The sequence below is a fragment of the Sus scrofa genome, chromosome 12, assembly GCF_054392235.1.
Source record: "Sus scrofa isolate SSC_HxYL_T2T_F1_AM1 chromosome 12, Sscrofa_HxYL_maternal_Yorkshire_Landrace_v2.0, whole genome shotgun sequence".
In the NCBI taxonomy this organism is placed as follows: Eukaryota; Metazoa; Chordata; class Mammalia; order Artiodactyla; family Suidae; genus Sus; species Sus scrofa.
In genome coordinates, this window is record NC_139394.1 from 6294975 (window position 1) to 6312520 (window position 17546).

Sequence of the window (17546 nt, forward strand, 5' to 3'; positions counted from 1 at the left end):
CCCGGGCCGCGCGAGGGTAGGTCCTCCACTGCTCACAATCAATCGTGAGAAAGAATCTACGGTGAGAAGAGAACTGACCAACCTCCTGCCAATTGCACTGTGGCCTGGGAGGCCGGTGCTGAGGCTGCCCAGACACCTGGACCATGGTGGGTGAAGGCCGTTTGCAGGCATCCCCAAATTTCTACCACTATGGCCATTTTTTCCACCTCTACAAAACCGACAGAACCAAGAATCTCAGGAAAAAGTAGTGTAGGAAGAGAATGAGAACAAACTGGTATCCATCATGCATATCGAAAGAGTGAAAATCTCCCCCATTATGAAACAAGGTACAACCAGTAGGAACAAATCCTTCCAGTTGCAATAGTAGAAATATATACGTATGCAAATATATAATATACGGGAAATAAATGGATCGCCCAAGTAGATACCTCACTCTAATAGTTGGTTCCTTTAAAACTGCTATACAAAAGGTAATACAAATAGAGAAAAAGCACATTTTAAAATGTTACACACGTTTAAAATCCATTACAAAAATCCATGCATATCCGAAAGTGTAATGGGAGAAGCTTCCGCCAAAGGCAGTGTTGACTCCCCATTGCGCCTGAGTTGAGACTTTGCCTCCCAGGGCACATCCCGGGAACCTGGAGACATTCTTTTTCTCCCTCTCCCACAAGCAGAGTCTGCACAAACCCATCTCCTTCCTCCCCGTCAAACCAGCAAGAAAGAAGAATGTAACCCACCTGGCTCCAGTCTCCTGCCTTAAGAATGTTCTCCTTTAAGTTAACTGATTGATCCTAGGAGTAAACCTAACTAAAGAAACAAAAGACCTGTACTCTGAAAACTACAAGCCACTGATGAAAGAAATCAAAGATGACACAAATAGTTGGAAAGATATACCATGCTCGTGGATTGGAAGAGTTAATATTATCAAAATGACTATACTGCCCAAGACAATCTACAGATTCAATGCAATCCCTATCAAATTACCAAGGACATTTTTCACAGAACTTGAACAAAACATTTTAAAGTTTGTTTGGAAGTACAAACGACCCAGAATAGCCAAAGACATCCTGAAAAAGAAAAATGGAGCTGGAGGAATCAGGCTCCCGGACTTCAGACTATACTACAAAGCAACAATCATCAAAACCGCATGGTACTGGCACAAAGACAGACATATAAATCAGTGGAACAGGATAGAAAGCCCAGAATTAAACCCATGCACTTACAGCCAACTAATCTATGACAAAGGAAGCAAGACTATACAATGGAGAAAAGACAGCTTGTTCAATAAGTGGTGCTGGGAAAACTGGACAGCCACATGGAAAAGAATGAAATTAGAGCACTCCCTAACACCATACACAAAAATAAACTCAAAATGGATTAAAGACCTAGATATAAGACCAGACACTATCAAACTCCTAGAGGAAAACATAGGCCAAATACTCTCTGACATCAACGACAGCAACATCTTCTCATATCCACCTATCAGAGTATTGACAATAAAAAGAAAAATAAACAAATGGGACCTAATCAAACTTCAACGTTTCTGTACAGCAAAGGAAACCCTAAACAACACAAAAAGACAACCCACAGAATGGGAGAAAATCTTTGCAAATGAATCGACTAAGAAGGGATTAATCTCCAAAATTTATAAACACCTTCTGCAGCTCCATACCAAAAAAACAAACAACCCCATCCAAAAATGGGCAGAAGATCTAAACAGACAGTTCTCCAAAGAAGACATACAGATGGCCAAGAAACACATGAAAAGATGTTCAGCGTCACTCATTATTAGAGAAATGCAAATCAAAACCATGATGAGGTACCACCTTACACCAGCCAGAATGGCCATCATCCAAAAGTCTACAAACAATAAGTGCTGGAGAGGGTGTGGAGAAAAAGGAACCCTAGCACACTGTTGGTGGGATTGTAAATTGGTGCAACCACTGTGGAAAGCAGTATGGAGATTCCTCAGAAAACTAAACATCGAACTACCATTCGATCCAGCAATCCCACTCCTGGGCATCTACCCAGAGAAAACCACGACTCGCAAAGATACACGTACTCCGATGTTCATTGCAGCACTATTTACAATAGCCAAAACATGGAAACAACCTAAATGTCCATCGACAGAGGAGTGGATCCAGAAGAGGTGGTACATATACACAATGGAATATCACTCAGCCATCAAAAAGAACGGAATACCAGCATTTTTTGCAACATGGATGGACCTAGAAACCATCATGCTAAGTGAAGTTAGCCATACAATGAGACACCAACATCCATTGCTTTCACTGACGTGGAATCTGAAAAAAGGACAGACGGGACTTCTTTGCAGAACAGATGCTGACTCACAGACATTGAAAAACTTATGGTCTCCGGATGTGCTTGGGCTGTGGGATGGAATGCTGTGAAATCAGATTGTTATGATCATTATACAACTACAGATGTGATAAATTCATTTGAGTAATAAAAAAAATGAAAAAAAAAGGATTGACTTACAATATAGGAAAATGCCTTTACTTATTTAAGTAAACTGTATCAATATAAGCATAATTGCACAGAGATGGACAATGAGTATAAACATTACATTGGGATTCTGGTATGAGATTACAATACTTTCCTAATAATAAAATGATCTGTTTTTTTTTATTAAAAAAAAAGTTAACTGATTGGTTGGTTTGTTGAGGTGTAATATTCATGCAGAAAGATGTACAGAACTTAAGGTCATGGCTGCATGAGATACAGAACATATCCAGCGACCCTAAAGGCTCCCTTATGCCTCCTCCCAATCAGTCACCACTGCCCCCAACTTTCTTTGTCATAAAGCAGTTTTGCCTTGTTTTGAACTTCATATCAATGGACTCATACTCTTTTGTAGTCTGGCCTCTCTCATTATGTCCGTGAGATTTACCCATTCTTTTGCCCTCAAGCCTTCTTCTTCTTCTTTTTTTTTTTCTTTAATGGTGGGTCCTACCTCTGTGCTCTACTCTTTGTCCCCCAGCCTGTTTTTTCTTTACCTCTCCTTCCCTTCCTCTCTCTCTCATCCTCTCTGCCTTGCCTGTGGCACCTGAAAGTTCCCTAGCCAGGGATCAAACCTGCATCACAGCAGTGATCTCAGCCACTGCAGTGACACCAGGTCCTTAACCCACTGAGCCACCAGGGAACTCCCTCTGTATCGCCACTATTTTTCCAGGCCCCTTCACATACCCACCAGTGCCTTCTAAGGGCCTCACAGGCTTAGAGTCAACCCACAAGGATGCCGCTCTTGTTTCCCACCACTGTCATCTTACCGAGTGTCTCCCTGCCTTGCCTCAAGTTCAGCTGCTCCTCTCCATTCCCAAGACTCTACTTGTCCCCCTCTGTCCTGCATCTCCAGCTTCCATCTCACTGCCAGCTCCTGCTCCATTCCCTCTTCTAGGCATCACCTAGGCATTCCTCCTCGGTCCCCACAGTCAGCTCCACACAGGCAAAGCCATACCCATCACCCAGCCATTCTCCCAAGCCTGCTCCCTTTGTGACTTTCCTGTCTCAGTGCTCAGCATCACCCCTTGTCACACACCAGCTCTCACTCCAGCCGAGCCAATATTCTGTCCCCCTTTTATTTTATTTTTTGTCTTTGTTGTTGTTGTTGCTATTTCTTGGGCCGCTCCCGCGGCATATGGAGGTTCCCAGGCTAGGGGTTGAATCGGAGCTGTAGCCACCGGCCTACGCCAGAGGCACAGCAACGCAGGATCCGAGCCGCGTCTGCAACCTACACCACAGCTCACGGCAACGCCGGATCGTTAACCCTCTGAGCAAGGGCAGGGACCGAACCCACAACCTCATGGTTCCTAGTCGGACTCGTTAACCACTGCGCCACGACGGGAACTCCCCCAGAACCCTTTTGCATCTGCTATATTCTCTCCATCCCTGCCGCCACTGCCCTAGTTCCACGATGGGTCCCTAACTGCTCCCATGAGTCCATCCACCAACCTGTGCCCACTTCTCTCCAGTCTGTCCTCATCCAGCCACGGTCAGATTCATCTTCCCCTGACAGCCTCTAGAGGGGTAGAGTTTAAATGTCTTAGCTGTGATATTTAAGACCTTTCTAGACTTGGCTCCCACTCAGTGTGGCAGATGTGGATTCCACGACTCCTCATCCCCTGGGGTCCAGCCAAACGCAGCTATTAATCACGGCTAACATTCCCTGAGCACAGGCTCGGTGCCATCAACGGCTCGCTGTTCATCACAAGTACCCTATGAGACATCAGCCCTGGTTTATGGGTGGTAAAGCTAAGGTTCAGAGCCTCTGAGTAGTTTACCCAAGGCCCCGCGAATGGGGGTGGTGGAGGTCAAGAGCTGACCCCGGGGAGCTGGCCTCAGAGCCCATTTTCTCAAACCACAGTGTACTGTCCCCGCCACAGGCGGGGCCCTGAGCCTCACTGGAGCCGCCAGGTGGCAAGCTCTTACCTGGCTCACACGGCCAATCCCGCCCCTTCTTCAGGCCTGTCTCAAGCGCCTCAAGTACATCTTCTCTGACCCTCCAGCTGGAAAGAGCTCCTTCTCTGCTTCCCAAAATCTATTTAGACCTTTCTTCTGTTATTTACCATGTTTTAGGTCGCGTTACCCTAGTAAGAATCCATTTTTCCCCTCAGCGTTTACCATCCCCTGATGGAATGTAAGTTCTCTAGAAGAAAGGACTTTTGTTTTGTTCCCTGCTGATTCCCCAGGCCCTCACCCAGTGCCTGGTACTCAATCAATATTTGTTGAATTAATGAACCGAGCAACGCTGCCCTTCCTTGTATATGAGCCTCAGCTCCCTGCTGGGCTCCGAGTCTCTTGAAGCCAGGGGTCTTCTATGTCTTTTATATTGCATAAGAGTCACTGATCAATGACTTTTCCCCCTGTTCACATAAAGTGTACACACTACCACTGTTCGTAATTCTGCATTTAAATCATCACAATGCAATATTTGTCAGAGGAGGGGCGTTTCCGTCATGGCTCAGCAAAAATGAATCTGACTAGTATCCATGAGGATGCAGGTTCAATCCCTAGCCTTGCTCAGTGGGTTAAGGATCCAGTGTTGCCATGAGCTGTGGTGTAGGTTGCAGATGTGGCTCAGATCTGGCATCACTGTGGCTGTGGCATAGGCTGGTGGCTGCAGCTCCTATTTGACTCCCAGCCTGGGAAACTCCCTATGTCGTGGGTATGGCCCTTAAAAAAAAAAAGATATTTGTCAAAGGAGTAAACTAGATCAAAATAATAGAGAACATTCTGAGAAGTTCATATATGCCAGAGTAATCTGCTCCCTTCTGCCGACTTGGGTACTTTCCCACACGACAGGATTACAAAACCTTCTTCCAGTTCCAACTCACTCTCCTCCTTTCTCCCGGACCCCACGGCCTGTGAGGGCATCTCACAGTGACACTCCTTCCTGCTCAAGACCCTCCCAGTACCCACTCTCTTAAAATCTATACTCCTTAACTTGAACTCAAGACTCTCCCCCTTGAAATTCTATCTCCCTCTCCAGACCCACCTCTCGCGAGGCCCCACCGCACACCCCCCATTCAGATGGGTTCCTCCCCAGCTCCTCCACCTCAGCCTTCTCTTTGGCCTCCTTCCTTCACGCTGCTCCCTTCAAATGCACAAGCTCCTCTCTCTCCTGGCTAATAGTCTATACCTGTCTCAGGCCTTCTGCCCTGTGTGCCTTGAGGGCAGATCCCGCAGCTCACCCCTTTGTGTTCTCCTCGGCTGTACAGTCAGTGCCGGTCAATAACTGTTAGGCCGATTCCACTGAGAGCAAAGGAACAAACTCTGTTCCGAAGCCCGAGTGAGAAGGGAAAGCCCGCTGAGTTGAGAATTTTATTGCGACTAGTACATTAAGTGGATCATTAAGCTTCGACAACATGGTGACTGCCTGTCAAGACCTCTGCAAACAGGGCCCACGGTTCTCATTCCGGATGAACATTCTTGCGTCAACTCCCCCGTTACAGACAAGCACTGACAACAAACAAACACGTCTCCTGATGGTGCTGAAGCTCCGTGGGCGGCAGCTGCCCAGATGCCCTGAAGAGGGTCTTTGCCCGTCGGGAGGATGACTCAGTCCACATCCACCCTCCTGCTTGTCTTAATGGCAGAACTGATTCTCTTTTTTCTCAGCCTTTCCCGATTCATGTTTTCTATCCTGGAGACAAAGAAAAACACAGTCATGCCCAGATGCTCAATGTGGTGATGGGAGCTGGCAGCTCAGCAGGAAGCAGAGCAGCCAGAGCAGCCAGCGCTGGCCCAGGAGCCTCCGCTCGGGGTCAGGGTCCCTCTCCTCCCCGGAGCCTGGCCACCCGTCCGCTGGGAAGTCGCTGGCCTCACTCCGCCTCTCTTCTTGGTGTGGCCCCTCGTCCACACGAATCAATTTCCAGAAGCCTGGGGCATATTCTGGTACCTGCTTCTGCGAAGTTCAGCATCTTCTCTGGACGGCTCCTTGGCTGGCTGGCTGGCCTCAGCAATCATGTCTCGAAGTTTCTGTAGGCAATCTGCCAGGTTTCGGAACTGATAGCGGCTACACTCAGAGGTGAGTATCAACTCTCCCGACCTGTTGATCCTATTTTTGTGCTGCAGAGAACAAAGGCAAAACCAGAGCTCCACGGAGGCAAGGTTTCAAAGTGACTGAGGGGTTACGGAGAAAGAAAGGGCCGGTGCTTACCTTGACGGCCAACTTCAGCCGCACAGGCTCCGCGATCCAGTCGGCACTTGCCAGGTGGAACCTGACCTCGGCCTTGGAATTCACTGTAAATAAGGGCAGGGAGCAGGGACCCCTGAGACTCTCAGGCAGGCTCAGCATGCGGTGGCTGGTGGCATCCTGAACCACAGGAGGTCAGACACCCACCCATCCGTATAATGTTTCTAACCCGTGTGACCTTGGGGATACAAAGCTGGCCGTGGAATGAGCCTGCGAAGAGAGTGTGGCATTTCTGGACAAAAATAAATTTCCAGGGACGAAATGTCCAGGGCTTTTCTTACAATTTATTGGGTTCTGAAAAGAATGTGGGGGAGGGGGGCGAATTCCATAAGAATGAAAGAAACCTGCCCTCGGAGCTGGCTGCCCGTTCACACTGTGACTTCCCTTTGTTTAGGCTCACAAGCCGATCCTAGTCCTGGCAACCCACAGCCGAGAGTCTGAGAATCAGACCACATTCAAAAGAATAAAGAGGATTATTATATAAACTCGTGGTATTTAAGAGTCTGCTAAAAAAAAAAAAGAAAAGAAAAAAAACCCTTTTCTTCCCCATGAATGTAAAGCTAGAAATCCTCAAGACCATCTCTCAGCTAAGTTTTCAAGTGAAACAAAACCAGGCACCGTGTACCTTTGTTAACGTTCTGGCCCCCAGGACCACTACTCCGACAATAAGATATTGTCAAGCGATCTGAAAAACAGGACACACACCCACAAAAGGATTATCCTTCAATGCACAAACTGCTAATTTACCATCACTGCAAGCAGGCCATTCCTCTCTTTTAATGATAGATATGTACATGTAACATTCCGATCACTACAGTCAGAGATTATTTACAGATATCAAAAGTAAAATTAAAAACAGCAACAACAACAAAAGAACCTAAAATCAAGAGTATGCGACTTTCCCAAGGCCACAAAGACAGCAGAGGATATGAGATTATGACCCGGGGTGTCTGCTTCTGGTCTAGTGCACTGCACTGGATCTGACTGCCCTGGCCTTTAGCTGTTTGTTTTAAAGGAAGGACTCTTTCAAAGGCTCAAACTAAGGGACAAACTTGGCTGACTGCTGGAGACATGGAAAGCCAAGAAGCAGGCGCGTGTGCGTTCACTGTGTTCAGCGTGGCTCCCAGGGCCCAGCTCACAGCCCGCGGATGAGCCCATCTGCTGGATGGAGGAGCGCTCCATTTGGAGCTGGGGGCCCTGTCTTCTAACACTGGCTCAGCACTGACGGAGCAGGTGACCTTGGCAAAGTCCCACTGCTTCTCAGGGGCTTGGTCGTGGTCTGTTTTGAATCTGTGAAATGAGGGCTCTTCCTTCTGCTTTTATAACTCATGAAAAGCAGCCCCATAGCATCTGGGGACAACAGGGACAGCCTGGCAGCGGGAAAATTTCAGAAGACTGGATGGTGAGCTGCAAGGGTGACAAGGAATGCTAGCCCCACGGTGGTGGAGAGGAGGCCTCAGCGGGCAGCGGTGACCATTTTTGGGTCACTTCTGAGAGGTTTTCCTGTCTTAGAAAAAAATCAAATGAACTCATTTCTGAACAGGGAATGAATGTGTGTGGTACTGCAGGGGGCGTGGTTCCTTCTTGGGGGTAGCAGCCCCATCTGCATCTGCACAGGGACCCTCTCAGAGGACAAAAGCAGAGGGAGGGGAGGAGCTGCGACACTGCCAATCCCACTGCGTCCCTGTCCCCGTCTCCCTGGAAGGTGTCAGGAAAGACAGTCTCTCTTGTCTCTGGTTCTCTGTTTCCTCCTGCCTCAGGGCACAGCTGCAGGAGTGGGCTCCTCAGTCAGTGTGTCCCCTCTTTCATACTGTGGTCACCTGGCCTCTTTGTTTCAGAGTTGCCCAGCAAATCTGGCTACTCTTCTTTCACTGCCTGTGGTGCCAGAAACACTCTGCACCTAGAGAGGGCCTGGAGTTCCCACTGTGGCTCAGCAGGTTAAGAATCTAATTAGTATCTATGAGGATATGGGTTCGATCCGTGGCCTCATAGGTTAAGGATCTAGTGTTGCTGCAAGCTGTGGCATAGGTCATGGATGTGACCCAGATCTGGCATTGCTGTAGCTGTGGCGGAGGCTGGCTGCTATGGTTCCGATTCAACTCCTAGCCTGGGAACTTCCAAATGCTATGGGTGTGGCCCTAAAAAGACCAAAAAAAAAAAAAAAGAAAGAAAAAAAAAGGGCTGCTTGTTTTTTCTTTCTTTCTTTTTTTTTTTTAGGGCCACACCTGCGGCATAGGAGGTTCCCAGCTAGGGGTCCAATCAGAGCTACAGCTGCCGGCCTACACCACAGCCACAGCAACATCAGATCTGAGCTGTATCTACAACGTAAACCACAGCTCATGGCAATGCTAGATCCTTAACCCACTGAGTGAGGCCAGGGATCGAACCCACCTCATGGTTCCTTGTGGGATTCGTTTCCACTGCGCTACGATGGGAACTCCTGCTTGTTTCTTTATAGGCCATGCCTTAGGCTTGATGGGCACAAAATTATAAAGCTATGCAAATGGTTTATAGGCGAAATCCCCACTCCTGTTCCCCCGCCTCCAAGTGTCCCACTTTGTCCTCCTCCCTCCACTCCCCACGGCAGTCCCTGTATCCAGTGTCCTGTACGATCTGTGTGCACACCCAGAAATTAGGGTTTCAGATACACATGTCCAACACAAATGGGAGCTCTCTACACAGATGCTTGTATACCTTACTTTTTTCAAATAACGATCAATTCGTCTATTGTAAAGATTGTTCCACATCACAAGACCACTTTTGCACCCCCAAAGATACTTGCTTTCCTTTCACTGGGCTGGAGAGATCTGGAAGGAAGGTGTGCAGGGTGGAGGCATTTTTTATAAAACAAAACTACTCACCTACAGGAATGTCGTTGGCTTGCTTGGCATCATCCTGTAATGTAACAGACACGGTGTCAAATAAATATTACCTGCTGGGCGACTCCTAACAGAACCAGGGCAACAAAAGAAGCAATGTAAAGCTATACCATAAATGTAATACAGCCATTTTCAGGTCCCCAGCAAAATCATTTCAGGATGCCAGAAAAGGCTTCCCCAGACTCCAGAAGTGCCAAATCAGAAACACTCTTCCAGGAAAATGGAACTGACTTCTCCAGCCTCCCCCGCCATCCCCACACCCCTTAGCTAGTGTCCGGCACCAGCAGCAGCCCAGGAGGGGGGGAAGGGGCCACATATGTGTGCATCAGGGGGCTCCAAGAGGAACCCCCTCTGCCAACCCAGAACAGCAACCCAACGGCCACCTTGCTTCCCCCCAGACCCCAGGAGGCTGGCAGGTGAGCCTGTCTGCCTTGAACAGATCAGCCCTGTTTTGAGGGTTTGTGTCAAGCTGAACCACTCATTCCAGAACCTCTCACCTCCACGTCTCTCCCCAGTGGTTCCTCGGTGGCAATGCCCGTCAGCCTTAGACCCTCACGTCCACGGGTCCCCTGCAAACACTACCCGCTCCGAGACTCTTCTGCACCCCCAACTCAAAGTATCTTCATCTGTCCCCACTCAGGCTGCCTTTACCCCTTGTCATCTTGGGAATTATCTGGGAGAGAAATCTTCATCCTACTCCACCTCTCTATGGCCCCGGAGAGCACAGACCACGCCCTCTTTGAAGCACGCTCCTCCTCTGCCTTCTGAGCTGGCCTCTCTGGTGTCCTCTTTCCTCCCCACGACTTTTGCACTCTCCTTTGCTTGTTCTTGGCAGCCTTTATTTATTTATTTGTTTTTGTCCCGGCACAGCATGTGGAAGTTCCTGGGCCAGGGATTGAACCTGCTGCAGCAGTGACACTGCCAGATCCTTAACCTGCTGAGCTACCAGGGAACTCCTCTTCGCAGCCTTTGGACACTGCAATGTCCCCAAATCCTTCCTCTGCTCCATCACTCTCTTTCCCTAGAACACTGAAAGCATTATCTTGGAGTTCCCATTGTGGCTCAGCATAAATTAATCTAATATCCATGAGGATGCAGATTTGATACCTGGCCTCACGAAGTGGGTTAAAGATCTGACATTGCCATGAGCTGTGGTGTAGGTCGCAGAGGCAGCCTGGATCCTGTGTGGCTGTGGCTGTGGCTGTGGTGTAGGCCGGCTCTGATTAGACTCCCAGCCTGGGAACCTCCATATGCTGTGAGTGCTGCTCAAAAGAAAGACAGACAGAAAGAACCATCTTTGTGAATGACTCCCAACTCTCTGGCTCAAACTCAAACCTCTTTCTTCAGTGTCTCCTCTCATGTGCCTGACGGAGGCCTTACACCTTAAGCCTCCTCACAGAGGACGGTCCTTCCTCCTGGTCTGAAGCAGCTCCTGGCCTGCACATCACAGCCCCTGGGTCTAGTCACTGCTTCTACTACCTAATAGTTTTCCCCATCTGTTTATATCTGCTCCTTCTGCTAGAACATAAGCTCCATGAAGAGGGAACTCTGTTTCATCAAGGTTGTACGTGCAGCGCTTAAGAGTGTCTGACACAGTAGGTGCACGAGAACCCTTTTGCTGAATGAATGAACAGACAAATGAGTGAAAGTTATTGCCACTTTCTCATCTCACTTCATGGCAACTCAACCCTTCCATTGCTCAAGGCTTCAGCCCTCAATTCCTCTCTTAGTCTCACGTCTCACAGAGAATCCAGTAGCAAACCCTGCAGCCTTTCCCTTCTGAATTTATCTAGAGCCTGACCATTTCCCACGGCTCCTATTGCTTCCACCCTGTTCATCAACTCTTGCCTGTATTGGTGCAGTCTCCTCACCGGTCATCCTCTTCCTGCCATTCGCAGTCCATTCTCTAGAAGAGTGATCTTTGTCAACTAAGTTGGATCACTCACTCTTTGGTCTCAAACCCTCCAAGAGGTCCCCATCACATTCCGAGGAAAGCGAAAAAGGCCTGTAAGCCCTATAAACAGGCCTCCTCCCCGCCCTCTTCTCTTTCGCTTCATCTCCTCCGACTGCCCTGCTCAGCTGCATTGGCCTGACTGCTGTTCCTTGAACCAGTGGAACATGCTACTGCAAAGGGGTGGTGGCACCTGCTGTTCCCTCCACAGAATGCTCCTCTTCTCACTCTTCTCATAGCTTGCAGCCTTGCTTCTTCCAGGTTCTTACGCAAATGTCACCTTCACAGACCATCCTACTTAAAACTGCAACACTGCATACCCCTACCTCCTTCTTCCTTCCAGGCTTTATGTTCTCTAAAGTACTTATCACCATCTCACATACTTCGTATTACTGACTCTATTTGTGGCCTGTCTCCCTCCATTAAGCAGATAAGTCAACTAGCACTGCACTAGTATTTTTTTTTTCTTTTTTGGGGGCCAAGACCATAGCTTGTGGAGGTTCCTGGACCACGAACTGAACCTGCACCACAGCAGTGACCAAGCCACTGCAGTGACAACGTGGAATCCTTAACCTGCTGCATCAACAAGACAACTCCTGCATTAGAATTTTTGTGTTTTGTTCTACCCCATGCCTAGCACGGAGTACACAACATGCTTTCAACAGACGTTTGTTGAATGAGTGAATGAACAAAGGAATGAATGAACTGCTCTCTTTCAGTCCTGTGGGTGAAAACTCGGTAGAATGAGTGGGTCCCATCTCTCCTGCTCTGGGCCCTGCTGCAGCACCTGCATACAGCAGGCTGTCAATAAAGGCATCCTGAGGAAACCAACTTGAAGCTCTGTTTTCTCAGGCGTGCTGGGGTTCCTAGAGGCTAAGGACAGTATAATTTGCCAGAAGGTTCCAAAAGAGAGCAACTTGGCAGCTTCCTGCCTTAATTGTCCACTGTGGAGGTCAATTTTGCCTTGAGACAAGAATTTGCGCCTGAGGGACGGGGAATGAAACCAGAAAAGCTAAAGTCTCATAAGAAGCACACCCCGTGCACTCTCCCCGGGCCGGCACACCTCGAGCAACGCGCGACGCCGCCACCCGCCCAAGCCAGCCCAGTTCCCGGTTGCTAGGGCAACCAGCCTCCTCCCGCCGCGACCGCCACATTTGCGTGCATCAGCCCCTAGGATTAGCTGCACGCCGGGCCAATCCGGCCCCGGCTTCCTGCCTTCACCAGCGGAGTCGAGGAAACACCCCTTCCGCCCTGCCCTCCCGGCTCACCGGGAGCCTCCAGGCGGTGTCCGAGCCCCGCGACTCGGGGTAGAGCTTGTCCAGGCTGTAGATGCTCTGGAATTCGGTGCCCTCTACCTGTTTGTGCAGAGCGCGGCGGGGATAGCGCGTGGGCGACGGCAGCAGCCAGGCTCCGGCTCGGTTCAGGCCCCAGCGCAGGCACCGGGCGGCCGCCATGTTGGGATCTCTGGGCCGCTTCCGGTGGGCGCTTCCTTCCGCGGTCCGCGGGCTCGCGCTTTCCTCGGGACTTTGGTTCCGCGTGGCCTTGATCTTCTGCGGTCGGAAGAAGGCGAGCTCAGATCCATCCCGGCGTTGGTCTCACGCGGAGCATATTAGAGGCTTCCCATCGGCCGCCTCCGGGAGGCCTGGTTGGTGATCTGAGGGCACCTGCCGCGGTGGGAAAAACGTTGGCCAGACAGCGAGCTCTCAAGGGCGCCTCCTGGTGCAAAGAGCCCCCGGATGTCGTGTCCCCCAGAAACACCGCTTCTCTCCTTTTCAGTCTGTGCCCTCCTGGACCGCTCTTCCCCTCAAATCTCGCAGCATCGGCGGGGCCTGCCCTAGTTCATCTCCATCGCCTTTACTCTTTTCCACGTTTTTTGTTTTTTGTTTTCCTTTCACATCGCTCAAACTTTTCTATTGCCTGTTTCCCAGCAAGAATAACCACCAGGAGGGCACTGGCTCACCGCTGGATCCCCAGTATCCAGAACCTGGCATATCATAGGTGCTCAATAAATATTGATAAGAGGAAATGCGTTTTTGAAAGTTGAGTTCCGCTAGAGCTGAGTTTATGACTTCAGGCTCATTCACAAGGCAACCTATAAGCAAATCCCTGCTGAACACCTGTGTGAAGGCAAATACCCGATGGAAGGAGAGAGGTGGGCGGGTTGAAAAAGACGTATTTAAAAAAGTGAAGCCCCACCCCCGCTTTGTGGAGCATGATGCAGTTTCTCCTAGCCAGGAGAAAAGGGGAGAATGGGGAAGTAGGTAGAGATTCTTTTTACAGGGCTGTTAGGAAAACCAGGAGTTCTCTTGCGGCTCAGCGGGTTAAGGATCCTGTGTTGTCACTGCAGTGGCTGGGGTCACTGCTGTAGCATGCGTTTGATTCTTGGCTGGAAATTCCCCATGCCGCGGGTGTGGAAAAAAAAAAAAAGAAAAGAAAAGAGAGGAAGAAATGAACTTCAAAACTGAGAGGTTCTAACTCTGAGAAAGGTTCAAAATAGAGCAATGTTTGGAAACAGTTAAGCGTTAGCTAAGTTGCTTTGCTGAGAGGCGGTTTGGCAAATAGAAACAGCTCAATGAACATTAGTGATTATTAGTAACACTGGTGGCTGTTTCTTAATGGCAGGTTCTATTTTTAGGAAAAGCATAATTACCTAGAAAAACATGCCCCTGGGAATGCTGGCTGTTTGAAATAGGAGATTGTCATCAAGTCCAGGCTTTACCGTCTTAGCCTCATTGATACAGGCAAATTCTGGAGGAGGGAAAAAATGCTTGTGGAGCTGGGGCTTTGTAAACCCAAACTAGGAAGGGAATGGCAATTGACATGCGCCTTTTGGTCTCTAGGCTGAAAGGGGAGTCTCCGGGGACCCTCCCTGCCCGACTTAGTCTCAAGACCTCAGAGGGAACAGAGGCGTCTCCATGGTGACTGGAAAAAGCTGCTCAGGGGAGCAAAGCCAGGGACTGGCCCAGGTCGACAGCTCAGGGATTATAAATAATAAAATGAGCACCATTTCATGGCATCTTTGCTCTGAGCCTGGGCTCCAGCTCTGCACCTGACCCAGAGTGGAAGGAAAAGGAAGCTGCAGGTTTCCATGGCCCCAAATAAATGCAGCCTGCTCGGGCCATCTGGTGGCCTGGATTCTGGGAGAGGAGGGGGGTAGAGAAGAGAATGGAACAAGCCACCCTGGGGTGGAAAGAAGAGCAGCTGGCAAGCTCCTTTCACCTGCTGCTGCTATGAACCATCCAGAACAGAGGCCCTTCTGGGAGAAACAGGCCTGAGGTGTGCCACCTGTTCCCTCAAAAAGGTGGAACCCAAGGCTGAGGCAAGCCTTCTCTTTCACCACACTGGGCCTCTATAGGCTGAAATGGTGCTTTAGGAAGGGGACATGCATAGGGGTGAGAAGACAGAGGGGAAGACAAGATAAAGCATCACTAAGCTGGAGTTCCTGTTGAGGCTCAGCGGGTTAAGAACCCGACATATTGGGAGTTCCCATTGTGGCGCTGTGGAAAACGAACCCAGCTAGTATCCATGAGGATGCAGGTTCAATCCCTGGCCTTGCTCATTGCCGTGAGCTGTGGTATAGGTGGAAGCTGCTGCTCGCAGCAGTGGCTGTGGCTGGCAGCTATAGCTCCAATTCGACCCCTAGCCCAGGAACTTCCATATGCTGCTAGTGCAGCTCTAAAAAACAAAACAAAACAAAAATTCCTGACATATTGTCCAAGAGGATAAGGGTTCGATCCCCTGACCTCACTCAGTGGGTTAGGGATCTGGCATTGCCACAAGCTGCAGCATAGGTCGAAGATGCAGCTTGGATCTGGCATTGCTGTGGCTGTGGCATAGACCAGCAGCTGCAACTCGCATTCAACCCCTAGCCTGAGAAGGTCCATATGCCGCAGGTGTGGCCATAAAAAGACGAAATCATTAAGGCCTTTCTGGTAGCTGAGGAGCGTAGACACCAAGCCTCCTCTATAGCTGTGGGTTGGGATACCACTCTCATGTAGGCGGTCCACGGGATCTTCCTGTCTTTTCTGGAGTGTCCTAGGTCAGACTGGCTCTTAAAAGTCCTCACCACATGGAGCTAGGGCACCTGCAGCTGCACAGTGGAATTGATCAGGTCTGGATTCGACTATTTCTATGCGACTGAATTACTAACCTTATCTCTAAGCCTCAGGATCCCCATCGGTAAAGCGGAGATTTTTATAGCTGCCTCATAAGGTGGCTGAGGGCATTAGACTCACGGAAGACACTTAACACGCTCTGGGGCATGGGGCAGCAGGCATCAAACATTAGCTGTTACTAAGGGAGGCTAAGTGTGCAGCCTTGGGTTCCACCTTTTTGAGGGAACAGGTGGCACATCTCAACCACACTTAGGTTTCTTGAAGAAGCTTCTTTCTCCTTTCAGAGATCTGATGGCTTTGCCCTGGGATGGGAGGTCCAGCCTGACTAGTGCTCGTCTAGGCCTTTTCTTCTTTCCCGAGGGGCTGGGCAGCCGAACAGAGCCTGGCTCCTGCTGTAAACAAGTGGGCAAGGCTGCCCCCTTCTCCCTGGGAGCTGCTTCCTTTACCACCAGCCTGTCTGCCTAGTTTCCTGAGAACCTTCCCAGGCTTTCAGCTCAGGGTGTGCTGGGAGGGCTGTCTCCTGGGGTAGCAGATGAGGAGGAGTCCCCTCCTCACAGAGGTTCAATGTGCTTGGCCTTGGGATGGGAAAGCTGTCAGTCTCAGGAAGGAGGAGAGAGGCAAGAGAGACCCCGGGAAGCAGCAACTAAGGACAGAGTGGCTACAGGAAGGAAGAAGGAGAGGGGAAGCCATATCCAGAGGGCGAAGGTGATTTAAAAGGCGAGGGAGGAGTTCCCACGGTGATACAGAGGATGGGGATGGGAGTTCCTGCTGTGGCGCAGTGGAAACAAATCTGACTAGGAACCATGAGGTTGCAGGTTCGATCCCTGGCCTCGCTCAGTGAGTTAAGCATCCAGCAATGCTGTGACTCCAGTCTAGGTCATAGACGTGACTCCGATCCTGTGTTGTTGTGGCTGTGGTGTAGGCTGGCAGCTGTAGCTCCGATTAGACCCCTAGCCTGGAAACCTCCATATGCCACAGGACCTGACACAGTATCCGAGAAGATGTGGGTTTGATCCCTGGGCCTCGCAAGGTGGGTTATGGATCTGGTGTAGGTTGTAGATGCAGCTTGGATCCAGTGATGCTGTGGCTGTGGTATGAGCCTGCAGCAGCGGCTCCAATTCAACCCCTGGCCTGGGAACTTCCACATGTCATAGGTGCAGCCATTACAAAAAAAAAAAAAAAAAGGGCAAGGGAGAAGGGTGGCTGGATGCAGGCCATGGCTTCCTTCGCTCCTCAAGTGACTGCTCTGGCTGTCACACCCACCATGTCCTCTCCAACCTCACCTGGAGGGAGGTCACAGCAGGACGGGAAAGTCCACTTGCACACATGGATGTTAACCCCCCCTTGCCGTTCAGATAATGTAAGAAGCTCCCGCTCTGGGCTTCCCACACCGCAATGCCCTCTCCTCCACGAGAAGCTTTTCCACGTGGGTTTGGGATCCAGGGAACCGGCTGTTTTCTGTCTGACGAGAGGAGGCAGTAAGAAACTGACCCCCCCTGCAAAAAAAAGATCCAGGAGCATTTCTTTGACTTCTGAAGTGACCTGGGCTGTCAGCAGGTATGGGGAGGAGAGAGGGATTTGCAAAACCAGTACAGCAAGGAGGATTCACCCCACAGGGCACCTTGCAAGGCCACATGACTGGCATAGCTGGTACCCAACAAATATGTAAACTTCCAATAGCCTGATATGGTTTTTTTGGGGGGAGGGCTTTTTTTAGGCCTTTGAAGTTCCCAGGCTAGGGGTCAAATCAGAGCTATAGCCGCTGGCCTACGCCACAGCCACAGCAATGCCAGATCCAAGCCATGTCTGCAACCTACACTACAGCTCACAGCAATGCTGGGTCCTTAACCCACTGAGTGCGGCCAGGGATCAAACCCAAGTCC

At 49.9% G+C, this 17546-nt stretch overlaps 1 protein-coding gene across 1 annotated transcript; it reads right to left on the minus strand.

The window, feature by feature from the left end:
- Positions 1-5830: 5830 nt before the first annotated feature.
- MRPL58 (mitochondrial ribosomal protein L58) lies at positions 5831-13024 on the minus strand. Its single transcript, NM_001244295.1, has 6 exons — positions 12817-13024; positions 9580-9613; positions 7344-7403; positions 6683-6765; positions 6422-6591; positions 5831-6166 (listed from the first exon to the last, which is right to left on the minus strand). Exons 1-6 carry the CDS (start codon positions 13000-13002, stop codon positions 6082-6084), a joined length of 618 nt encoding a protein of 205 aa, NP_001231224.1. The 5' UTR covers positions 13003-13024; the 3' UTR covers positions 5831-6081.
- Positions 13025-17546: the final 4522 nt, after the last annotated feature.